This window comes from Pituophis catenifer, unplaced genomic scaffold, assembly GCF_029215685.1.
Source record: "Pituophis catenifer annectens isolate HBS135680 unplaced genomic scaffold, rPitCat1.0.hap2 SCAF_1, whole genome shotgun sequence".
Lineage (NCBI taxonomy): Eukaryota > Metazoa > Chordata > Lepidosauria > Squamata > Colubridae > Pituophis > Pituophis catenifer.
Window position 1 is genome coordinate 276,064,444 of NW_027256881.1, and position 25,966 is coordinate 276,090,409.

General features: G+C 38.0%; 2 protein-coding genes across 4 annotated transcripts in view; one reads left to right on the forward strand and one right to left on the reverse strand.

Annotated features, from left to right (window-relative positions):
* The window catches only part of ARHGAP1 (Rho GTPase activating protein 1), a 76,586-nt gene that overhangs the window by 35,833 nt on the left and 14,787 nt on the right, over positions 1 to 25,966 (reverse strand). For 2 of the 3 annotated variants that reach the window (XM_070936453.1, XM_070936464.1), the window contains exons 1-3: positions 11,200 to 11,325; positions 3,960 to 4,114; positions 2,891 to 2,983 (exon numbers count right to left, since the gene is read on the reverse strand). In XM_070936453.1, the coding sequence (XP_070792554.1) occupies positions 2,891 to 2,983; positions 3,960 to 4,092 (226 nt within the window). In that variant the 5' untranslated portion in view covers positions 4,093 to 4,114; positions 11,200 to 11,325. Of the gene's footprint in view, positions 1 to 2,890; positions 2,984 to 3,959; positions 4,115 to 11,199; positions 11,326 to 25,966 lie in introns of those variants that run through there. The other variant, XM_070936446.1, reaches the window with a different exon arrangement.
* Positions 11,436 to 25,331, forward strand: ZNF408 (zinc finger protein 408). Its single transcript, XM_070931238.1, has 5 exons — positions 11,436 to 11,494; positions 11,620 to 11,814; positions 16,704 to 16,765; positions 19,882 to 20,186; positions 22,696 to 25,331. The coding sequence occupies exons 2-5, from the start codon at positions 11,635 to 11,637 to the stop codon at positions 24,357 to 24,359; spliced, it is 2,211 nt and encodes a 736-aa protein (XP_070787339.1). The 5' UTR covers positions 11,436 to 11,494; positions 11,620 to 11,634; the 3' UTR covers positions 24,360 to 25,331.

The following is a 25,966-nucleotide window of genomic DNA, read 5'->3' on the forward strand; positions in this document are numbered from 1 at the left end:
AATTCCTTAGAAAACCAGGGAGCCCTATAAGATTGGCAGAGAGAAGCTACATAGAAGCAATCTAATCCAAAATCCTTATCACACAACCATTCCAAGCAGAGATCATTCCCCCATAACTTAGATTGGCATATACAATCTGGAGATTAAGTAACAGTGGTGTGGAGCCTGCTAAATGACTACTGTACATTGTTAGGAAGTTTAATTGTACTGTCACTTATTTTAATGGTTTTAACATTTTTATTGTTCTTAATGGTCTTTGTTATATTATTTTGGTTATTTATTTATTTATTTTTGTTTTGTGTTTCAACTTTGTGAGCCACCCAGCATCACATATATGAGATGGGCAGCTATATAAATGAAACAAATAAATAACTGTAATCCCATTTCATTTCAGCCCTATCAATTCATAATACTGGACAAGTTATTTGTTTTTTAGCACTTACAATTTCCTTTCCTGTGAAATTAATATAGACAGAAACAGAAAATTGTGGATTCAAAAAACTATGCCTTATTTTAGTAGAAGACCACTTCAACTGATTTGAGGAAATTACTTCTACACATTGCAGCTTTATATCATACAACATACTTTTAGGAGGCCCTATTCTATATGTTTGAAAAATGCTTTTGTGCATATAGTAAATGAAAATGTAGAAGAAAAGTGAATTGAAATACAGTCCAGTTTTTCTTTTTCTCATAAATCAGAGCTAAAAATCAATGGGCATTTGTAATATTAGAAATATTTTTACTTGTGAACAGAATAATTAGAGATTAAGCGCATAAACATTTAATAAATAAACTTCCAGAAAACAAAGAAATGAAATTACATGCATAACATGTATTTATTTAAAGCTATTTTTGCTTTGCACCTGCTCCATAGATAGATAAATAGATAGATAATACATGAACCTTCTTCTGAACTACAATATGCTATTTACAATGGAAAACAGATAACACAGAAAAATAAAATTAACATGAACACAGAAATAATTAAACCATATTAGCAGCACAAAATCTATGAACATTATTTACTTCCCACAAAATAAACAATATTTCTGGAGCATATGAAAGTTTCACTGAATGTTATTCATGAATTCTGTCAAATGGGAGAAATCTGAGGTAGTCAGCAATAGAGCTATTCTTACGTATTCAAACACAATGTGTACCACAGTTATCTTTTGTTTAGCCCTATCTAATAATTTAACAGTGGAGACCTTGTTTCATGAATTGTTCAATATCTAGTTACAGTCCCTGAGAACAGAAAGGCATTCCTATCATATTTACATAGAGAAAGAAGATATCTCCCTTGCTGAAAATCTCTCAGAAACGAACACTACAAAACTATATATAAAAGTTATTTAAATGCATTTTGCTGTAGAGGACTGGAATGTGCCTTCAATTATCCTATACATTCAAAGTGCCTAATGGACAAAAAGACTACAGAATTGCAGTTTGAAAATTTAAAACAATTATTGCTATCAAAGAAATCTATGCAGATGTGTCCAAAAACTATCCAGCAATTGCATTTATCCATGTATCTGACATTTGCTCCTTATTTATCATTTACTTTCTACAATAAGATATTCTTCATTTCTATTAATTAGTCACTAGGAGAATCTGCTATCATGTATACCATGGGTGTCAAACTCTATCACGTCATGTGACGTATCACGACACATCGTGAATTTTTTGCCTTTGCGGAGCTGGGGTGGGTATAGCCTGTGCGTGATGCATCCAGCAGGTGGGCCGCCAGTTTGACACCCCTGGTGTATACCATATTTGGCATTATGATTAATATTAATCATAAATATAAGTTAAAAACAATTGTCCACTCTTCCAGTCTTAGGACAACATTCCCAGTAACCATTAACATACCATATACTTCTCAATTAAGTCTGGATGCAATTCAGATAATAGCTGAATATAGAACTCTATATAAATCAGCTAAACAGAAATGTTAGCAGCCTAGCTATCAATGATTTTGAACAGTGGTTTGACTTTTCACGTTCAGATGTTCCACAGATTAATTAGACATATGAACAAGGTACCCAATAATTTAGACCGAGAATTAAAATGCTTGCTATGGCTCAGAAAAATTAGAAGTATTTGCAAGTTCTGAACAGATCACCTTATCTGGCAATTGTCTGTTATATAAATATATGAAATTAGTTGACATCTCAGAACACCAACATATTCTGGTGTTTATTTTAAAAAGTCATCTGAAAGCAAATAACATCTTACTGCTGCTTTCTAACAGCCTTTTCCAGATAGAGGTTATTATCCCTTTGCACTATGAATGGGACAAAATTTCTCTTTCTTCAAAAAAAAAAAAGTGGGGGGGAGAGGAAAAGTCCTACAAAAAGTTACAAAGTTCAAAATATATCAAAGTAATTTGGAAACTATTTTTTGTAATAATTTTGATAACTTTTTTGTACTGTTTTCTCACTTTAGTTTTTCAAATATCTGTTCTGCTGGAAATGATTTCTAGTATATAGTTATGATATATAATCCAGAAATGTCAAAAAGCAATTGTAAGGCTAGCAGCCCACCGGAAAATCCAAGCTCTGTAAATTTAATGTGAATTTAAAGAAATATACTCGAAATGGGCTCAAAACCAATTCTCCATTTTTGTCAAGAAAGCCACATGGATATAGCCATTTAATCAGCAGTTCAATCTGAGAGAGGTATTGTTTTTTATGACAAATCATTCAGGCACTATCAAAGACCTTGGATCACAACCTGCGTTCTTCAAAATTTAAAATTATTTCCATTCTTTGCAACTTTCAATTATTTCCTAGAGAAGGTATCATTAAAATTTTTATTTTGATTGTTGACAGTTGTAAAAATTATTTATTTTATTTCAAAGGATTATACTACTATAACAAAAAAGTACCTGCTACTTCCACAATCTGGTGCCTAGCAATATCATAGTAGGGATCATCCCACCGCAGATGTGTGGCAGAATCCGGGGAGCTCTTGGTATCATCTGTACAGTACATATGTAAATAAACAGAGAGAAAAATATCACATAAAGTCAAACTTACTAAATAAGGGTCCAGAACTATAGAGAAATGTCTAGGTGCATTATCAGTAGGGTGGCTATATTGATTTCTCTGTATACCTGCACCTTTATTCAGGTGTGGTGGGGTATAAATGGGGTACATTTACTTATTCATTTGGTATTTCAAAACAGACAGGTGCATGCCCTAAGATTGTTTAAACATATTTAGAAATGTATCTGCTTTAACTATATAAAAACACCATTAATGGAACAAAATAATAGACTTAAAATCTTCTGCCACAAATCCTAAAATGAACAACTATAATCTACTGCATTGATATCTATATCAGGTATTTCTTTGCTATATACAACCTGTAATATTCCAGTTCTTATTTGCTGATTACTATCTTAGTTCTTTATTACAATTTATAGTCAGGATCTTTTGCAATATCTTAAAGAAATTTAAGATGAATGCTGAAGAACAGGGTTGTGCAACATTTTGGATTCAAAGAGAAACAAGTGCTTCTGAGTATGCAGGCATCACTAACAGCCAATCTTTTCCTGAGACTGTACTACAGCTGCAGAGGACAGTTAGGGTCTTGCAGAGAAAGACAGAGCTGGTTTAACAAGTTACAGACAAGCAATATTTTCAGATTATGGACTCCTTAAAAAGGGGTCCCCAAACCCTAGGCTGTGTCCCACTACCGGGCCTATTTGCAACCGGGCCACACAAGTGGTGAGCCGGCGTGCACAACTTGACTTGTACAAGTAGCAGGCCAGGGCATGTGCGCATGCATGTAAGTCAAGCTGCACTAGCATGTGCATGTACACCAGCCTGCCACTCGCACACCTCAGTTCTCCTTCCCCCCACCCCTGGCTGCCAAGCTGCAAAGGTTGGGGACCACTGCCTTAAAACTTGACTGCCACCTCCTGCCGTTGTTTTATTAACAGAAACACTTACCTGACTTTGGGAAAACAGGCTCTTCATCTGATGGCCAATTTTTGTCATCTAGAGAGGCCAATTTGAGCTGATTGAGAGACTCACTAGTATCTTCCAGACTCAGGTCCTCTTGCAAATCTGGATATTGCTCCATGCTTCAAGTGCTCAAAAGATTACTTGAAAAGAAGCAGCAGAAATTCACAAATCAGCGAAGAAACATCTCACAAATTTCCCTGGTATTTCCCAAAGTGTCCTCCTTTAAATGTCATTCTAGATGTGACAGACCTTTCATTCATATCTAACTTGAGGGGGGAGCACAGATAAGACTGTTGATTGCAATTGCATTTTGTTTCATTATCCCTCTTATGCCAATATATTTGCTTTCCCTTCAGAGCCTCATAACAAAGGTGATAGGAAAAGACAAGGCAATAGGCCTGTCCAAATTATTTATTGAAGTACTAATATGTTGGTGTGCAGGTCAAAATGACAATTTTGCAGTGAGATCCCTAGGGCTAAGCCCTCTCTCTCATCTGTTTAACATCTATGTGAAACTATTGGTGGAGATTCTCCATTGATTTGGCATTAGGTATCATCAATTTACAGCGGATATAAATATCTTTATATCTAATATCTAAACCAAACATCTTTAATATCTAGTCCAGGCCAAGCAGAAGTGGAAATCTAAACCTGATGTCACTAGGCTGTAAGGGGACCAGGTGTGCCAAAGAAGACTAAGACTGAATCCTTACAAGATAGAGTTACTGTTGGGACAGAAATCCTCTGCTTCCTTTGATGCCTATGCTGCCTCTAAAGAAGCTGGTGTACACTTTGGAGGTTTTTCCGGTTTCACAATTTCTGCTGGAATAGGAACCAGGAATGGCCAGCTTCAGTTGTGCCCCTTCTTGTACCAGGAAGCACTTGTCACCTCTCATGTAGTTCTACCTACATTTGATCACTTTTTGGACACTTGGCAACCACCCCACATTTACCTGTCCTGCGGTCATGTGACCATGATTTATGACCCCAATTATGGACAATGGATTCACTTAAAGACTGTTGCATTTGCTTACTGACTGGTGATTCACTTAACAACCACAAAAAGGTCAAAATTGAGTGCAGTTATGTGGTGACCTGCTTAATGACTGGCATGATTTACAATTGTAATTCCAGTTTTTTAGAAGTGATTTGCCATTGCCTCCTTCCTAGGGCTGAGAAAAAGTTACTATCCAAAGGGCACCTACCTGGCTTTGTGCCTAAGGTGGAACTAGAACTCATGATCCCTGGCTTCTAGATTGATGACCATTACACTACACTGGCTCTCATTAATAGTGTTAGGGAATCCTTAAAATCAACTCAAGCAGTAATCGACTCCAAAATAAAATATTTAAAAAATGGATCAAAGCAAGGCTATATCTAATATTAGAAATTAACATAACTTCTATAAAGGTAACAGCAAAAAATATCTCCACATATTAAAGCATTATGCCATAATTTCAAGAAATCCTTGAGGGCACTGAAGGGAATTTAGCTGCATATTTTATGGCTAATTTAATATTAATATATTAAGTCATTAGTCATATCAAAATGTATATCTACATTACACTTACACTTCAGTTGACTATAAAATTATTGTGCAGGAAGTCTATCTTGACAAAATACAACACATTGGTAGGAAATAATAATGCAGACTGCCAAATCTGCAAAGTTAATCTCAGCTATGGTTTGTTCCTCTCTCAAAGATGGAAGGAGCTGCCAAAGGGACAAAGAGCAGGACATTTTACTCTTTTGAATGAATAGCTAATGCTAGAAACATGCTGAAATTGCAACCAACCATCTGTCTTTAGCAATATCCTCAGTTTCTATGGAAACCTTAACCACCATATGAGGTGACTCATTCTCTTCAAAACAACTTCAACAGCATATTCTCAAAATTATCTAAATTTATCCAATTAAAGCAATATCCCTAGTATCAACATAAAAACAATCTCCAATTTGCTTATAGTAAACGATTCCAATTTTCTCACTTGGTAATAGTGATCAGAATACAGTACTTATTAATTATCATACCACTATGGTATTTAGTTTATAAGTGGTATTTATATTCTGTTTTCTCTGAAATATAGACAGCATATGGCAGATGTTCTCCTAATGCCATCCCAAAACCTAAGTGATATAAGTATATGCAAGTAATATTTGATCTATGATAGTGTTTCAATATGTTGTTAAATCATCAGTGAAGAAATAACCAACACAAATATTAGAGGGAAACTAGTATTTATTTTCATATAAATCATAAAAATACCTTCCACTGACATAGCTCATACTTTGAGCAGAAAGTCAGATTAATGCATAAATATAGGATGTTTCACCATATTAGTTAATTTTAACTATATTTCTGTTCCATTTGAAGATGAACATAGTACAAATACATTAAAGTATTTGAAGTTCCTGGCCATATCACTCCTATTACTTCTTAGAAAGCATCTAATCAAAACACTTCCAATTTGCAGTATTCAGCATTGGACCGAAATATAATTGAATCTCTTACCAAATGAGACATATCTAATTTGGTGTATTTTTTTCTTCAAATATTAAACACCATTGGAGATTTCTTATTATTACAAGACAAACTACTGGTTGACATTAAAAAAACAAACTCTGAGGAGCATGAGGAAACCTGAGGAAACCAGGAGTTGGAAGCTACCAAACTAGTTTTCTGTTTCTAAATATCCAAATCAAATATTTGCCTTTTTCTCATAGCACCAAATCATGGGTGGCTGTGTTACCTAAATAGCATCTGTAAAACATCAATTGTTCAATTCTTTACTAAAATTTATTGTTTAACTTATGCTTTGCTGAAGCAACCTACAACACTTTGCAGATTAGTAAACATTTAAACATCAACTAGTAGAGCATATATCCTTTTAGTAGAGATGTTTGCCACTTGTAATGTTAACACAGAAATATAGGAGATAGAATAGAATAGAATAACAGAGTTGGAAGGGACCTTGGAGGTCTTCTAGTCCAACCCCCTGCCCAGGCAGGAAACCCTACTACACCACTTCAGACAAATGGTTATCCAACATCTTCTTAAAAATTTCCAGTGTTGGACCATTCACAACTTCTGCAGGCAAGTTGTTCCACTTATTAATTGTTCTGTCAGGAAATTTCTCCTTAGTTCTAAGTTGCTTCTCTCCTTGATTAGTTTCCACCCATTGCTTCTTGTTCTACCCTCAGGTGCTTTGGAGAATAGTTTGACTCCCTCTTCTTTGTGGCAACCCCTGAGATATTGGAACACTGCTATCATGTCTCCCCTAGTCCTTCTTTTCATTAAACTAGACATACCCAGTTCCTGCAACCGTTCTTCATATGTTTTAGCCTCCAGTCCCCTAATCATCTTTGTTGCTCTTCTCTGCACTCTTTCTAGAGTCTCAACATCTTTTCTACATCGTGGCGACCAAAACTGAATGCAATATTCCAAGTATGGCCTTACCAAGGCATTATAAAGTGGTGTTAACACTTCACGTGATCTTGATTCTAACCCTCTGTTTATGCAGCCCAGAACTGTGTTGGCTTTTTTGGCAGCTGCTGCACACTGCTGGCTCATATCTAAATGGTTGTCCACTAGGACTCCAAGAACCCTCTCACAGTTACTACTATTGAGCAAGGTACCACATATACTGTACCTGTGCATTTTGTTTTTCTTGCCTAAATGTAGAACCTTACTTTTTTCACTGTTGAATTTCATTTTGTTAGATAGCACCCAATGTTCAAGTCTGTCAAGATCCTTCTGTATCTTGAGCCTATCTTCTGGAGTGTTGGCTATTCCTGCCAGCTTGGTGTCATCTGCAAATTTAATGAGTTCCCCATCTATCCCCTTGTCCAAGTCATTGATGAAGATGTTGAAGGGTACTGGGCCTAAAACAAAGCCTTAGAGTACTCCTCTGCATACTTCCCTCCATGTAGATGCAGTTCCATTGAGGACTACAGGTTGAGTGCGGTTGGTCAGCCAGTTACAAATCCATCTGGTGGTGATGCTGACTAACCAACATTTTTCTACTTTATCTAGTAATATGTTATGGTCTACTTTATCAAATGCTTTACTGAAGTCCAAGTAAATTATATCGACAGCATTCCTCTGGTCCACTAATTTTGTCACTTTGTCAAAGAATGCAATAAAATTAATCTGGCATGATCTATTTTTGACAAACCCATGGTCAAAGCAGCTTAACATTACCTACATCTATTCTGTATAGGCAGTCTTTGAATTACAATCCAGGATCCTTGCTTAACAATGGCAGTTGGGACCAGAATTTCCATTGCTAAGTAATGGGATTATAAAGTGCACCATCAGGTAATCACGTCACATAGCATCAGCAATCCCTGCATTCCTTCTTGTTATAATTAAGGAACATGGGTCATTAAGTCAGTACCATCTTGCAACTTCCTGCCAGCTTCCAATAACCAAAGTCAATGGGGAAGCCAGCAGGAAGCCGCAAGTCCCAAGGCCACTTGCAAGCAGGCCAGCAGGCAGATAAATGGCAGCTGCTGGATGAAGGATTCACAAGTGGCTGGGGAGGCACAGCACAAGTGCAACCAGGTTCAAGAAGAGAGTACATGTGGGAGAATAACAGAATAACAGAGTTGGAAGGGACCTTGGAGGATGTCTAGTACAATCCCCTGGAGAGACTTACACAAGCAACCTGCAACTTTCCTTGCTGGCTTCTCGGAAGCCAGGAGGAAAGATTACATATCACAATCACATGACTGCAGAATGTTGCAGATAAGTGCTAGCTGATTGGCCAGTGATGAGATTATGATCATGTGACTAAGAGGCTGCTGGGCAGTTGGGACTTCAAGGACCAGTTTTAACCACTATTCATTCATTCAGCGCTGTCATAGCTTCAAATGGTCACTGAATGATTGGTTGTTAACTGAAGACCACCTGTATATATTCCAGCAAACATTACCTTTCATTTCAGACATATTTAAAAGAGGACTATAAGAAAATGAAGTTATAATTAACTTTGAAAGGAAAAGGTAATTTTAGATATTCAGTGTCCCAAACTTTCTCTATTTTTTTCCAAAAGTAATGATTATACGAAGTCACTAAAACTTATGATTTTAATACTTCAAAATCATTCTGTTTATACACTGAGGCAAAGAATAATACACGCACAATAATATATAACTTGTTCTAAGGTTAACAAAGAAAAATAATAGAACAATTTAAAAAAGAAAGCAGACATGAAACATCAAAAGCAACCATTGGCTTGATCATTTAGCAAAACATGTAAATTCCTTTTCAATCCTTTTCAATTTCATGTAGAGCTGTGTTTCTCAACATTAGCAGCTTTCAGGTAAGTGGACTTCAACGCCCAAAATTCTTGGAGTTGAAGGCCCTATATCTTAAAGCTGCTAAGATTGAGAAACAATGTCTTAAGAGAATCTATACCCATACATGTACTTTAATGTACTTTTATACATTAAGCATGTATATGTGGGAATGGGAGCTCAAGAAATTATACTTGAAGTGCTGGTGCCCATGAATGTCTGTCTTTAGCTTATGAAGAAAGCAGATTTGTTTTTATTTCCTGTATTCAATAAGCCCAACAAAGCAATAAAATAAAGTTATATACATTTTTTGCAACTCCAGCATTACCATTATAATAAAATCCACTGAAATTTTGCAGCAATAGTTGAGGTACTAAAGAAAAATAGGCATTTAGCTTGCCCAACCAGCGGTACAGTGCAGTTCAAGGGGGAAAAAAGGCAAGTTAACCCAGGATGATCCCCCTGCTTCACAGCTTTCAGTTTAAATCAAACAAGATTAACTGACTGTATGACACAATCTGCTGAATCAGGTTATAGTTTGAAAAATACCACACCTTTCTGTCAGAACATAACTTCTCTGAGCATGCAAGTTAGTAATGCGATTTTTTTCCAGTTGCCGGATTTGCTGTATTATCACCAGAATCAAATCGGCTGAGCCAGTAGAATTGTTCAATACAAATAGAATAGAACAGAGTAGGAATAGAGGTCTATTCTCAAATCAGCCAATTTGAGTCTGGTGATACTACAGCAAATCCAACAACTGGAAAAAATTGCATTAGAAACTTGCATGTCTACACTACTCCTAAATCATTCCTGGCCTTCCTTTTTTTTTTTTTTTTTACTGCAAATCCAATACACTTGAAAGAATTTCAGCTACAGAACACTTGAACTTTATTTTGATTGTTATTCAAGGCAATCAATGCCATACAAATCAATATACAGCATAAAAATCTTCAGAAGTCAGGTAGAATACTCACTTAAAAGGAACCCTCCTTCAAAATTTCCAAACAAATTCTGCTATACTATACTATACAATACAATAGTATGTACTATACAGTTGTGTTTGTTTACTGAATCTCTCTGTCCAACCTCATCCACGTATAGACTTCTTCTTTAAGACATCCATCTATGCATCATACAATTTCCACTTTCTGTCACAGGTCAGGGAAAGCCCTGCAATTTTCACTATTAGCACATCAAGCTGATCAGTACAAACTAACATTAAGAAAATGCCTATGGTTAGAATGATTCAAATCCTGTAGTTTGCTTTTAGCAATTTCTCCCTAAGTGTTACCTTACTTAACATAAATTCTCTTTCTAAACAGTCCACATAATACAAATCTATCATTCAGATCACACATTACACTAACTAAGCCATTATGTTACATTACAGTAAGCCATTGTGTTTGCTTTTGCCTACATAATGTGTGAATCCAGGTTCTATGGTTGTATTAATCGCGGATTATGGCTTAAAAAACAATATCAAATTCAGCCAGTTGTGGTTTATGTAACAAAACATGGTGAAGCCAATGATAGGTTGTGCTTGCTAAAACGACCACAATTCTGCAATAACAAAAGCAGGATGTTCCTTTGGAAAACAATGCTCGGGACTGTAAAGTAAGTTAAGAGAAGGAAGTTGACGGGAGAAATGTTTTCAGTGAAACCTTGACAGGAGGCTGAGGAATAAAATAAGGTACACTAAAAAGGGAAGGAAATGCCCAAAAACAGAGTTGAAGGGGCGCCTGCGCCTGACCGAAGTGACAAGGGTGGGAAAAGAAAGACAGAAGTTCAACGCAGAGGCTCCGTGGCTTGGACTTTGGCCAAGGAGCTCCAAAAACATCCGCCCTCCGACCGCGCAGACGAAGCGAGAACATTCCCGCCGGCGAAGGAGCCCCTCCCCGCAATTCCACCCTCACAACCCGATTACCTCGAAACGGGGGCGCGCGCTCGAATCCGCGGTCGATCTCATGAAGGGGGAAAAAAAAAAACACCTCTCCGCTCCCGACTCTGACCATGCGCGTTCGGAGCGCTCGCCTCGCTTGCCCAACAGCCGCTCCCGCCTGTCAAAACTACCTTCGCAAACATCCGACTCTCAACCGGAAAACGAACCCGTTTCCATGGAAACTCCTTTCCTCCCGCGCTCAACGTCAAGAGTGTGAAAGGAATATTTGCCCGGGTGCAAACCGAAGTTCGTGGAGTGGACCGTTCCGCTTCCTAACAGGGTGCGAGAGTCATCGTGGAGAAAGGCCCGGGTTTAAGCGAGGGGTTTTATTATGTGTGTATGGGGAAGGGAGGGGGGATTGTGTGAAGGCCGTAGTTTCCTGCACTGACCGTCCTTTTCTTGCAGGTCAACCTTCTGAATATGCACGGCAAGTGTCCCTTCTGCCCGGCGTGGCACCTGCCTCGGGGACTGGCCCTGGGACCGTCGCTGTCCTCGGAGAAGGGCCTGGGAGTATGGTGTGTGGGGCACGCTCTGGAGCCGGGAATGTCGCTGCTTCTTGGGCAGCAGGTCGAAGAACAGAAGGCGGACGCTTCCTTGTCGGTGAGCTTCAGACAGCGGGCAAGAGCGACAGGTAGAAATAGGCCTGAAGCCCGTCAGGGTACTCTTGTCCCTGTTCCTGCTGACCCATAGGTCAACCAGGTGGAAATCTGGGATTAGATTTCCCAGTTTGGTGTAGTAGGGAAGGTGCTGGCCTAGAAACCAAGATATTGGGAATTGTGGGGCACCTATTAGGCATGAAAGCCAGCTGGGTGACTGACTCAGCTGAACTCACCTGGCAGGTTTGTTGTAGGGGGAAAAAATGGGCAGGACTATTAGGTATGTTTGCTGCCTTGATTTATAATAAGAAAGCAGCATAAAATTATAATGATAATGCCCAGAAGCCCTCTCTGTGGGAAATGGGTGGCTAAGAAATAGGAAAGAATAAATACATAAAATGGTAATAACATCCCTTTTGGCAAAAGATGATGCAGTTTGTCATATCAGCTCTCCCAACTTTCCTGGTTTAAATTTGTAGGTATGGAAAGCCTGCTCTGTTGTGATTTTTATTTGAGAAAATGTTGGTTTGAATATTTCAGGATATATATATCTTCCAGATATGTTGTGCATTCCAGTTGATTGCCAAGGGAAAATGGATTAATGCCAGAAATTTCAGGACAGAGAAATAGAAGTATATATTCACACATGTATAAATCACTATAAAATTCATTACCACAGAATATAACATGTAGCTTAATGTCTATGGAGATTCTCAACCATGATTGTCCCAAAGGTGCTTTTCAAAAGGCAGCTGGACTTCCTTGGATTTTTTTCTTTGAAAACATTTCTCTTCTCAACTAAGAAGCTTCTTCAGTTCTGGCTGAATGATGAGGAAAGGAAGGATTTATGTTCCTTAGCAGTCCTTTTCCTACCATTCAGACAGAACTGAAGAAGTTTCTTGAATGAAAAGTGAAACATTTTCAAGGAAATAACTCAAGAAAGTCCAGTTGCCTTTTGAAAAACACCTTTGGAATAACATGTAGGTTAGATTATTTTTGAAGGTTAGACAAATTAATAGGAAGCCTAAATAACTAGCAGTCATAATAGCTACATACTGTCTACAATTCAGAGATAAGAGCTATTGTTAGGGTGGAACCTCAAGACATTGCCAATGACCTCGTGTTCTATTTGCAATTTTCTTATAAGTATCTTGGTGGGGGCATTCTAAGAAACAAGATGCTGGCCAAATTTTACCTATATTTTTCTCTATCACACACCGACATACATATATTCTCCCTCCCCATGAGAACTCCTGGTTCTGGTTTTGCATTCTTCATTAATTCCTTCATAGTCTATTTTTAAAGAAATCTTGAACAAGGTTAGATAATGTTATTTACTTCCAATTGAGATCCAAGTTAACATTTGTTATCTAATCTATTGAAAATGTCAGTGAAATAATTATGAATATTACTCCATGTATGCAATGCTTTCCTTATATCCTCATTCCTAATATATATTTTATACAATATATACTACTATATATTAAAATGACATTTACATCTAGCACAAAATATGCATATATTATTCATACATGTTCCACTTTATAACTTCAAGACAAATCACATTTTGTTTTAATCTATCCAGCTATTATTTAAAATGTTACAGTGAATATCTTGCCTTAAATAATCATCTAAACAAAGTCTTGGCATTCCAGATTGTCAGTCAGCACTGACTATATAACTTTCTATGGATAACTTAATAAGGTTTATGGAAATAATAGATTTCCTGGATTAACAATGCAGTAATGCTCTTAGTTGTAAGCTAGTTATAAAAGCTGGGTATCCAAAATACATTAAGCTAAAAGGTTGCTGGCATTGCTGAAAAATACTCACTAAACGTTTAGTTCAATTTCCTACAGTTAAATGAACTATTACGGTAATTGTTAGTGAATATACAGAATACATTTTTATTTTTATTATTTTTTTATTATTTTGATTTTTATACCACCCTTCTCCAACAGAACTCAGGGCGGTGAACAGCCGAGATAAAACATAGCATATAAAATTTAAAAACAGTTTAAAAGATATTAAATAATTTCAGCCCATAATTTAAAACCGACATTGTCTGGCCGACGGCACCCTGAGGGGGCCCTCTCTGTGCGAGCGTACTGGCCGGTGGGAGGCTATTGGTGGCAGAAGGCAGTCTCGTAGATACCCCGGCCCTAAGCCATGGAGCGCTTTAAAGGTGGTCACCAACATCTTGAAGCGCACCCGGAAGACCACCGGGAGCCAGTGCAGCTCGCGCAGGAGAGGTGTTACGTGGGAGCACCCCATCGCTCTCATAATCCCCCACGTGGCCGCATTCTGGACCAGCTGGAGCCTCCAGGTGCACCCCAAGGGGAGCCCCATGTAGAGAGTATTGCAGTAGTCCAGGCGGGAAGTGACGAGTGCCTGAGTGACCGTGCGTAGGGAGTCCCGATCCAGAAAGGGATGCAACTGGCATATCAGGCGAACCTGATAAAAAGCCCCCCTGGCCACGGCCATCATATGCTCTTCTAAAGATAGCCGTGCATCCAGGAGGACGCCCAAGTTGTGAGCCCTCTCCGTGGGGGCCAATGATTCGCCCCCGATAACCAGCGATGGCACCAGCTGGCTATATTGGGACGCCGGAAGCCACAGCCACTCGGTCTTGGAAGGGTTGAGTCGGAGCCTGTTTCTCCCCATCCAGGCCCGCATGGCCTCCAGGCACCGGGACATCACTTCAAGGGCATCGTTGGAGTGGCCTGGGGTGGAGATGTACAGCTGGGTGTCATCAGCGTACTGATGGAACTCCACCCCAAAGCCACGGATGATCTCACCCAGCGGCTTTACATAAATGTTGAACAGAAGGGGCGAGAGGACCGACCCTTGCGGCACCCCACAAACAAGGCACCTCAGGGTCGACCGCTGCCCCCCTGCCAACACAGATTGCGACCGGTCAGAGAGGGAAGAGAACCACTGCAAAATGGTGCCCCCCACCCCCAACCCCTCCAACCGGCGCAACATGATACCATGGTCGATGGTATCAAAAGCCGCTGAGAGATCTAACAGGACCAGGATAAAGGAGCAACCCCTATCCCGAGCCCTCCAGAGATCATCCACCAATGTGACCAATGCCGTTTCCATGCTATGCCCAGGCCTGAAGCCAGACTGGAGCGGATCTAGATAGACAGCTTCATCCATGTACCGTGGAAGCTGCCGCGCCACCACACACTCAACAACCTTCTCAATAAAACGAAGGTTGGAGACTGGACAATAGTTAGCCAAAACAGCTGGATCCAGAGAGGGCTTCTTGAGGAGGGGCCTCACCACCGCTTCTTTCAAGGCGGCCGGCAGGACACCCTCACTCAAAGAAGCGTTAATAATACTCTGGAGCCAGCCTCGTGTAACCTCCCATGTAACACATGAAACCATAATGTTTTTTAGATTTGGTTTATAAGTAGGTAGCCATGGCAAAGAAAACAATAAGTTCATTAATTCTGAAAAATTCTGCTAAACGTGATTTGAATTGCAGTAGTTTTATTCCCTAATCAGTAATTGTTATGAAGGCCAGACTATGGCAAATTATAAACTATAATGTGAGAGTTTAGTTATGTGAATACAATCATGGTGATTTATAAACCATAGTTTAAGGATGAGGATTAATTGTAAACCTAACCATTATGAATTGTTTAACAAACCATAACTATGTGCAGGATCAATTATTGGAACATTGACTTTTAAAAGTTGAAACGCAACCATAGAAAGAATTGATGGATGAAAGTGTGTTGTAGCAGGATATTTACAGATAGTCTTCAACTTACAATGGATCACTTAGGGTCTATTCAAAATTATGATAGACCCACTTTGAGGGTACTTACAACCCAGATTCGAAATTTGGCTGGTTGGGTGCTCAGCAACCGGGTCACATTTATGGCTATTTGCAGAGTCCCATAGTCACATGACTGCGTTTATGCATAAAACAGACATTTACCTCCAGTTTTGTTTTGTTTTTTTTGGCAAAACCAGTTTTACATAAAAACGGACATTTAATTCCAGTTGTTTAGCAAACGATTGATTCACTTTATGACTATGGTGTTTGCTAAACGACTGCCATAAAACAAATAAAATTGGATTGATTATGATTTTATGACTGTCACAGCTTATTACCATGATAGGCAGGCTCCATTAGAGTCATAATTACCTGCAACCATTTTCTACTGCTCTTTTTTTGCATTTGAAGCAAGGACTTTTAATGCAATATGAGTACAAATATTCCTTGAATTAAGAACCATTCATTTAGCCATTGTTCAAAGTTACAATGGTACTTAAAAAAATGATAACCAGTCTTTGCATTGGCAACCGTGACAACATCCCTACAGTCATGTGGTCACAATTTGGGCTCTTGGCAATGCATGCATTTATGATAGTTGCAGCATCCCAGGGTCATATGATCACTATTTGCAACCTGACCCAGTGGTTTAGGATAAGCAAAATCTATGTGGGAAGCCAGATTCACTTAACAAGTGAATGATTCACGTAACAATTTCAGAGATTCACTTAACAACTGTGGCAAAAAAAGGCTGCAAAATTGGGTGCAACTCATTTTACAATTGCCTTGCTTGGCAATGGAAATTGTTGTAAGTCAAGGGCTAACTTCCTTTCTTCTAAAAAAGTTCGCATATTAGCTTGGGATAGAGAGGTGATACTTTTGATTTGTGTTCATAGCTGCAAATAAAAAGCCTGTCTGCATTCCTCTGCAAGTTTATTTTATTTTATTTATTTGTTAAATTTATTTGCTGCCTTTCTCGTCGTGGGGCTACTCTAGGTGACTTTAATATGTTTAGTATGTTAGCTTAATTGTGTGAATTGATCTGTGGGTCAAAGAAACAGCCGCAAATTTGAGATCCTCACACACCTTGCTCTCAATTACAGGCATGTCCATTATCCAGTTGGAAAGAGGCATCTGCTTGCAATGGAATATCCAGCTGGAAGAGGTGAGAACAGAAACATATGGATAATTTAAATTTTTCTCAGAAATTTTCATCTATGGCATGAATTAATTTTCACAAGGGGCCACTAGAGAAACTGGGACTGTTGTGGAGGGCAGCTGCCGCTTTGCTCCCTGATATCACTGCCTCTCCCATACCAGCACTAATGCCAGGCAGGAACAGCCCATGGGCTGGATGTGTCCTGCAGGCCATAAAATGCCCAGGTCAGATCTACAGTAATGTAATAGATCGTTGACTATAACAATTCATGTAATAGTGAACATTTTAAGATTAATTTGTGTAATTTGTTTTTTAATTTATTTTTTAAGAGGAGTTGATATTTATTTTATTTATAATCAAGTTGAAAATGATTCATTCAGACCTTAATGTCAAGTACTGTACTACAAATTCTTTGATGATGTGATATACACAAATTAGTGATCTTATGAGTGACCTTACACATTTGAAGCCTGGAACTAAACATAAAAGAATCACTGATAAAATAAATTCTGATAAAACTTCTTAATCAGCTAAGAATTTTTTAATACTTGACATAAATATGAGCTGATAAAACTTTTAAGAGATTACCACCCAGTGAAAATAATGAAAATAAATCCATTAAATGAAAATAATGTATTAAAGAGCAGAGCATACATGCTAGATAAATTTTGAAAACAAATACAGTAATGAAAGGAAAAAATGGAATTTTCTCTGGCATAAATGATTAGGAAGACTATAACAGGTAGGGAGTTGTGAAGGAAGGAATGTGTTCTTAAATTTGCTTTCAATAGCAATGTCTACTAAAATAAGTATCTAGAAAGGCAGATGAGAAATTCTAATCTTCATGCAAGACATAGACAAGTATAGGAGGTCACATTTTATGATTTCTGTAATTGTTTCTGTAACTTTCTGAGATAGAAATTTCTATGTTCCATTTATTCACTAGATTTCTCCTTAGCCATTGATTCTTTCTAATGTTAAAATACTATTTATAACTCTGAGAAAAGGATTAGGTTAGGCGTACTTCAGTATGCTATCATCAGCTCCACATCTATATCTATATAGTTAATAATCTTTCAGTTCCTTTTTGCAGTTCTGGGACAGAAGTGGTAAATATATAATAAAGCTCCTTATGGGCAAACTTGAAACCAAATAATGGTCACAAATGTAGAGATTTAGCTTCAACTTTTAAAAACTGGTTCTCCATATTTACACCCACAATAAAACATTATTTCATTACTTTTTTCATCCAACTATAATAGCAATAGCACTTAGACTTATATACCGCTTCATAGTGCTTTTACAGCCCTCTCTAAGCGGTTTACAGAGTCAGCATATTGCCCACAACAATCTGGGTCCTCATTTTACCCACCTAGGAAGGATGGAAGGCTGAGTCAACCTTGAGCCGGTGAGATTTGAACTGCTGAACTGCAGCTAACAGTCAGCAGAAGTAGCCTGCAGTACTGCACTCTAACCACTGCGCCACCAAGGCTTTAGCTTGAGTTTGAAGCACATACAATCCCTAAAAGTTTCCCTTGTAAATTTTTGTATGGAATATTAATATTTAATTTTAATAATTTTGTATGAGTATTGGCTAACAGGCAAGGACAACCCATTTCTGGATGCTGCCACCACTACAATGGAGAATATTAATATTTAATTTTAATAATTTTGTATGAGTATTAAATTGATTGTTTTAGTTTCCAAATATATTAAGAGCAAAGTGGACAATCAGCAGTCCAGTGACTGTTTTTTTAAAAAAAAAATTTAAACATTACAATTAATATACTGATAACAATAGTTAACAAACATCCAAACATATATAGATTCTAAAGCTATTAAAAGAAGAACTATATCCTTAGTATAGATTTATAAATACAGAATGAAGCAAAATATTTTAACATTGGACATATTGAAGAATATTTTTGAATAGTCGACTCTGAAGTTAAGAGTGTCCACTTCTATAGATAGACTGTATGTAAAAGATGTTATAGAAAGAGAACAAGTTTTACCTGACATGATTGAGATTGAATTGAAAATGGATTTAAAAATGGCAGGCTACAAGAATGACATGGAAAAAGATATTAAACTGAACAGTCAAAAGAAATCAGATGATGTGTTTTTTGTATATTTAAACAAGAAAATAAAAACTAACAAAACTATTATAAAGTAAGAAAAAAAGAAGCAAAAAGTGCAAGAAAAGAAAAAGTTGAAAAATAGGAAAAAAGTATCAAAATTGACTTGTAATATTTTTCATAGCAGTAATTATATATTTTAATGTCTCCCTCTCTATATCATATTGCTCTTCTTTCTATAATCTATTCTGTTTTATCATCAAAACCATAAATCACAAGTTTATATTTGTTCATGTTTATGCAGAAAGTCCGTAAGAGGCTTCCAGTGAGCAATAAATGTAGATAATGTATTTAATCAAAAAAAGTTTCATTAAAATCTGTCAACTTTGGCCCTAAAATTTTATGGTTGGTAAACTACACAAGCTGCTTTTCAATATAATACAGCATTAAAGTGTTGTTCTTTAATTCATCAAGAAAACTACTCCACTCTCAAAACATAGATGCCAGTTTTCTCTATTTGCATGGTGTCATATTGCCACTCTCTCACTTAGTGCAGTCTTTATCCTCCCCCAAAATAACATCAAGAGCCATTCTTTTTTTTATTAATGAAGAGTCAATGTATGTGCATGTGTATGTGTATTTGTTGTTGAGTATGATTTTCTCACTGATCTGTGAATGTTGTGGATCTTCATTGATCCACAGGATCATCAATATCTGGAAGAGAGTTAAAATATTATATATTAGATTAATATGCAATTAGATTCATTTCCCAATATTATCAGAAAAAGGAAGAAAAGGCTCCTGTCCTAAACTTCCTAGAGGGTTGAGCTAAAGTGCTAAGGTTAGGAGTTAGTGCATATGGGTTTTCTATAATCCTAGTCAAATAAATTCAGAAAAAGTCTATGGATGGCCATTTCCAAATACTGTATTATTTAATAAATGTGCTCTGTTCTTAAGGGTTGTTTTTTTGTGGGGGTGGGGGTGGGGGGGCTGGAATGATATTGCATCTTGCACCAAAATGAATATTTAACATTATGTGTTTTATAGCCTGGTGAAGCAAAGCCGTGTTGAAAATGAAGCCAATGTAATGTTGGAATGGATAAATGGGGAACTACACATCAAAGTCTGCTGTCCAGTTGATGTGGGCAGCGAACTGCTATGCTGGTTAATTGAATCACAGGATAGTCCTAATTGTCTGAAAAATAATATCCTAGCACATACCTCAGATGGGGAGCTTGATACAGAAAAGAAAACACTGCAAAAAATGCCAGTAATAACCACAACCAAGACCAGAGATTTAGAAGAGGAAACTTTGCTTCAAAAAGAGGATATTGTCCAGGATTCTTCTGCAGGTACTGTACATGGTTTAGAAATTTTGAATTTAGAAAGCAGTACCATACATCATTCTGGCAAATCAAATAGGAAATGAAATATACAGGTAGTGCTCCTTTTACAACCATAGTTGGGCCCAAAATCTTGGTTATTGAACAAAGCGGTCATTAAGCGAGGCGCCATGTGACTGCTTTGTTCAACAATCACAATTGTGGTGGTTAAAAAGACCTCCAGGGAGGGGACATGGGCCTCTCAGATGTAATGGCACGGGGAGAGGACACGGGTCACCTACCACACCCGAGAGGCCCAGGCTTGCTCTCTCTGCCCCAGCAAGGAGAACAGTTACGAGAACGACGGCATTCGCTAGCATTTTCACCAGATTTGGTCCGTTCCTCAAGGGCACCAAGGAGCGTCACCTTTGGAAATCTTAACTTTGGAAGGTTCAGAATGCTGGAATTTGTTAGTATTCAGGCTTCCCCACGGAAGGGCAGAAATGCTAGTGAACCCCAGGGTTCTGCACAGGGGGGGTAGGAAAATTCCTTGGCATGCTGGGGAAATGGATCTCAAATCCAACATCCCTTCCACAATTCCCCTGCCCATTTCCTGATTAACTTTTCTGAAGAAGTTTGTGGAAGAGGTTGTAAATGGCAATTACATGGTTGCAGAGCACTTAAACAGGTTTTTCAAGTGGCATCATGTGACTTGGCTAGGCCAGCATGATATTTTACAACAGCCAGAAGTGCTTTATGGGTCAAAAAGTGCCCTCTCAAGGCTTTCATGACTGCAAAGAGTCTAAACAACTGGTTGTAAGTCAACAGTTGGCTGTAAAAATGACTTTATTTCTGATAACAATATCTTAAAGAATTCACTGTCACATTCTGTTCACAGGAAGTTTTTAAAAAGTGCCACCTTTGAATTGTTGTATGGCCTTGATCTATGTATATAATGTTGGTATGTTACCAATATTAACATTGGACCAGAAGACCTCTAGTTAGAGGTCTGGTTGGACTAGAAGACCTCCAAGGTCCCTTCCAACTCTGTTATTCTATTCTATTCAATATAATTTTATAAGGTAAATTCTTGAGTTGTCCCATATTTTTGAACAAACTAAGATTATTGAAAATATTTAAATGAAAATCTGATAAACCTTTCAAGCTGAATGCTCCATTTTCTATATTTTTATTTATTTTACAAATGGAACTCTAATGGATGGCATTATGAAGCCCACAAAAGAATCATTTGCAAATAAGCTTTCCTAGTTATTATTCTTTAATTTTCACTAGTAATTTCAAAGCACAGTGTTTTTCCATTCAGTATCTCAGTTTGGGATTGGGAACTGAGTCTGAGAATATTTATACTTTGTCTAGGACTGCTGAGCAGATAGACCTGCTGAGTAGAAGTCATGCTAGTCTTCCTTACTGAATTTAATTCAGGAACTCTGGCCAATACAGTTGTATAAGCAGCAATTTATTATACTGCTATCACTCATGAAGTATGTTACTATAATGCAGAATATGTTATGTAAAATATCTGACTGTACAATTATACCACAAAGCAAAGCTAGTTTGGTTCAGTAGTTAGGGCACCAGGCTAGAAACCAGCAGAATGCGAATTCTAGTCCTGCTTTAGTCATGAAAGCTGGCTGAGTGACTTTGGTCCAGCCCCTCTGTCTCAATCCATGATGTCAAGCTCAGGTGGCAAACTGGTCAGTAAATTCTTATCACAGCCAAATGGAGCAACACCCGGTTGAACAGAAGCAAGCAGGCCTTGCACTTGCAAAAAAACCACTAAGACATTTTTTTTTAAAATCTATAAACCTGTGTTTGGTTTACATTGTTATAGCTGCTGCATTTTGTTCCAAAACCTAGCAATTGTTCAATAAATATATAGAAAATTGTCTTAATCAAAGATTTTCCCATAGGTTTTAGTACAAAATAAAATGAAAATATTAAATCATTTTAATCCTTTGAGAAGAGTTATTCTTTCACTTACTTTAATACCTGTATACGTACTGCAACGTATTTAATGTAGAAGCTCAAAGTATGGATAAGCCTTAAAAATACAGGGAATCCTCTTAGCTACTCCAATTGGAACAGGCAATTCAAGTGTTAAATGAAGTGATCACTAAGTGAAACTGCAACTACACTTATTGTTTTTCTTCAGCTTTCCTTTGCTTTACAGATTTGCAAAGGTTGTAAATGTGAGGGTTGGTTGCAAAGTTACTCCTTTATCACGTCATAACTATGAACAGTCAATGTCCAATGACATTGCTAAACAGTGACTACCTGTGTAGGATATTTATATTTCAAATAAAATGCCCTTCTTGTTGTAGTTCTCAAAACTACAATTTGATCAATTGATAACTACTTTGTCAATTGATGACTACTACTTTAGTCTGCATCCTGAGTCAAATATTTCCAAAGGCTTAAAGTATGAAAAGGTATGGAATTAATAAGTTTTACTATAAAGTGATTATAACTAGTTGATGTTTTATTAAGAGAGCTAACAGTTCCTGATTCAATTCTTCAGGTATTCCTGGTATTTCCAAGTTTGCAGGACAGAAGTTGAAGGACAGAACCCGCTGTGTTTCTATGTTGAATAAGAAGTTACAGATGGAACAGATTCTTGGCTTAGATGTCAATCTCAAGAAAAGCAGTAGAACTTCTTCCTTGCAAATTGAACAATGGAATACCAAAATAAAGAGTAGAAATAATAAACTTTCAAACAAACATCCTGTTTCCAAGGATGATGAAGGCAAAGATTCTCAGGAAGAGCAGATGGCTGAGATAAAGTCAGATGCCACATTGGCTGAAACCTGTTCAAACCGAACACCACGCAGTGCAGTTTGTATCAGTGCCGTTTTGACTGACAATGTAGAGCCATTAAGGAAAGAATCTTGTGCTGAAAGAATCCCAAATGGATATCTTCCAAGTGTACCCAAAGACAGGGCAGAGAATCCTAGACAAGAGGAACAGTCACATAGATACAAGCCTGATGATTCTGCTCACACAGAATCAAGCACTAAAAGACGGCACAGGTGTAAAGAGTGTGGGAAAGCCTTCCTTCAGCTTTGCCACCTGAAAAAACATCATTTTGTGCACACTGACCACAAACCATTTTTGTGCACAGAATGTGGCAAGAGCTATAGTTCAGAAGAGAGTTTCAGAGCGCATATGCTGGGCCACAGCGGAGTACGGCCTTTTCCCTGCTCACAGTGTCATAAAACATACGGCACCAAGCGTGATCTTCAAGAACACCAGGTACTGCATACAGGCCAGCGTCCCTACATCTGTCCAGATTGTGGAAAATCATTTGCCCGTCGACCTTCCCTTCGTATCCATTGCAAGACACATCAAGTTAAACAGCCAAACTCTACCTCTTCTGCCTACCAGTGTGTGATATGTGGACGACACCTGGCCAATCCAGGATCACTGCGGAACCACATGCGCCTGCACACAGGGGAACGTCCTTATACTTGTCCCTACTGTCCCAAATCATTCCGTCAGCAAGGCAATCTACGTGGGCATCTTAGATTACATACAGGGGAGCGTCCTTTCCACTGCCATTTCTGTGGAGATGCCTTCCCACAGCGTCCTGAGCTGCTCCGTCATCTGATTTCCCACACAGGTGAGGCTTATCTGTGCACAGTATGTGGGAAAGCACTGCGTGATCCCCACACATTACGAGCTCATGAACGCCTGCATACAGGCGAGCGGCCTTTCCGCTGCCACCTTTGTCCCAAATCCTATCCTTTAGCAACAAAACTCCGACGTCATCAGAAAGCCCATCATGATGACAAACCCCATCAGTGTAACATTTGTGGCATAGGCTACAGCCTCCCTCAGAAACTTCAGCGCCACAAGCTTGAGCACAAAGACGATATAGTCAAGGATTCATCCAAATCTGACATTAAAGATCTCAAGGATACTGCCATTTCAGAGCAGCCTGCTGTGTTTGTAGTGCACACACTGAATGTGGCAGAGCCTGGCAGGAAAGCAGAAGTCCTTGTCTCTAACACTAAGTACAATGCAGCACAAGAGGGCTCTGCCCAGCACAAAAACGTCATTGAGATTGCTGAGGGAGAATGTATCATTGTGCAGGAGCAGGCTTCTCCCAGTAACATGTTTATTCTTCAAGAGGATGTTGGTTTTAGTGCTGTGGCAGAAGTTATTGAGGTAGAATTGGGAAGCTGAGCATTGCGTTTATTTTGGATTATCTGGAATTTATGTATTTTATTTATTTAGAGAATTGATACAGCTGCCCGTTCATTTTCAGTGACTCTAGGTGGCTTACAAAAACTTAAAAATCCAATGTACAAAGAATAAAAACAATAATCCACCACCCCACCCCACCCCACCCTACCCTGGCAACAACAAACAAGCAATTTGTTTTTTCTATAATTGTGAAAGGGCAGCATGATGTCTTAAAAGCACAGAATGTCAGAGAAGTGCAGGTATAGTTAGTCCTCAATTTACAATTGTAATGAAGCATCATGGCTTCAAAATCTAAGGGACTGGTTTGGACAACACTCAGCAGCACTTTTTCATGCGGCTGTTGATAAAAATAGGATTGCCAACATGATTGCCAGTGTCCAATGACAGATATGGCACAAGAAGAATAAACCCTGCCCATTATAGTTGGAAGTTGTGTCCATAGCCGTAAGTGAAGGACTATCTGCATTTAACTTCAAATTTGGCTAAATTATCAATATCAGGGCCTAGAGCCTTTATGATTGAGTTGGATGCTAGGTTCAGTGAATAGATCAGAAGTTATTTATTAAAAATGTTCACTAACTAACCTTTTACGCACAGTCAATATTGGTTTAAATTGAGCGAGGACTGTTTGTATCTATTTGCAGTTCTTTAAAAAAAATACAGTGGTAATGCAGACAAGCATTGATCAAGTGGTTCAGTTAAATAGTTTGAATAACTCAGTTGGTTATATCCCTCCACATGGAATGTTTAATGTGGCTCTGAGAGCAATCTGTCTATTGACTAGCCAAATCATGTGATTGATAAGTGCATACAACTTCTGCAGGGTCATACATGATGTAGGACAGGCTAAATTAAATCATTGCAGTCTTGCTGAGAATTATATATCCTGATAGTTGTGATGTAGACAAAATATTTCTTTTTGAGATCAAGTAAATATTGAAATTAATAAAACAGTCTTTGCCAAGTCTCATTATTCAATGTGGTGAAACTCTTAATATCTCTTAACTATTGATATTTAAATATACTCTAAACTTTCTTCATTCTCCCCCATAAGTAGAACTTGAGGTTTTTTTTCTTTATTTAATAAATCCAAGTAAGCAATAGAGGCCTTACAGTCTATATCCCAAAGGTGCTTTTTCAAGAGGTAACAAATAAAATCCTTCCATTCCCCATCATCCAGTCAGAAGCTGAAGAAGCTTTTTGGATGAGAAGCGAAATGTCTTCAAAGAGAAGCCAGAAAGTCCAGTTGCCTCTTGAAAAAGCACCTTTGGGACAACCATGACCTAGATGACTGACAATCTCCATAGACCTTGTAATATAATTTATATACTACAAAACAGAGGCTCTATTTAATAATAAGGTAAACACATTTGTTAGGGCCCAGAGAGGCAAATACAAAAAATTATCTCTTTCCACTTGGGTTTTGCAGCATATGTTTCCAAGGATAAAATTAAAAATAAGTCTCAATTTAGTTGCCAGATCTGTTTCTTCCTGTACTTTCTTGAATGATCCTTGCTTATAAGAATCAGGTTTTGCTCATTACTTATCTTGATTCATATTAAATGTATGGTTCCCAAAATATTTAA

Excerpts from the sequence above, each read along its gene's own strand:
- ZNF408 (XM_070931238.1), top strand. The coding sequence starts at position 11,635 with ATGCACGGCAAGTGTCCCTTCTGCCCGGCGTGGCACCTGCCTCGGGGA. Across the intron at positions 16,766-19,881 it reads GGAATATCCAGCTGGAAGAG|CCTGGTGAAGCAAAGCCGTG; the intron begins GTGAGAACAGAA and ends TGTGTTTTATAG. Across the intron at positions 20,187-22,695 it reads TGTCCAGGATTCTTCTGCAG|GTATTCCTGGTATTTCCAAG; the intron begins GTACTGTACATG and ends TCAATTCTTCAG.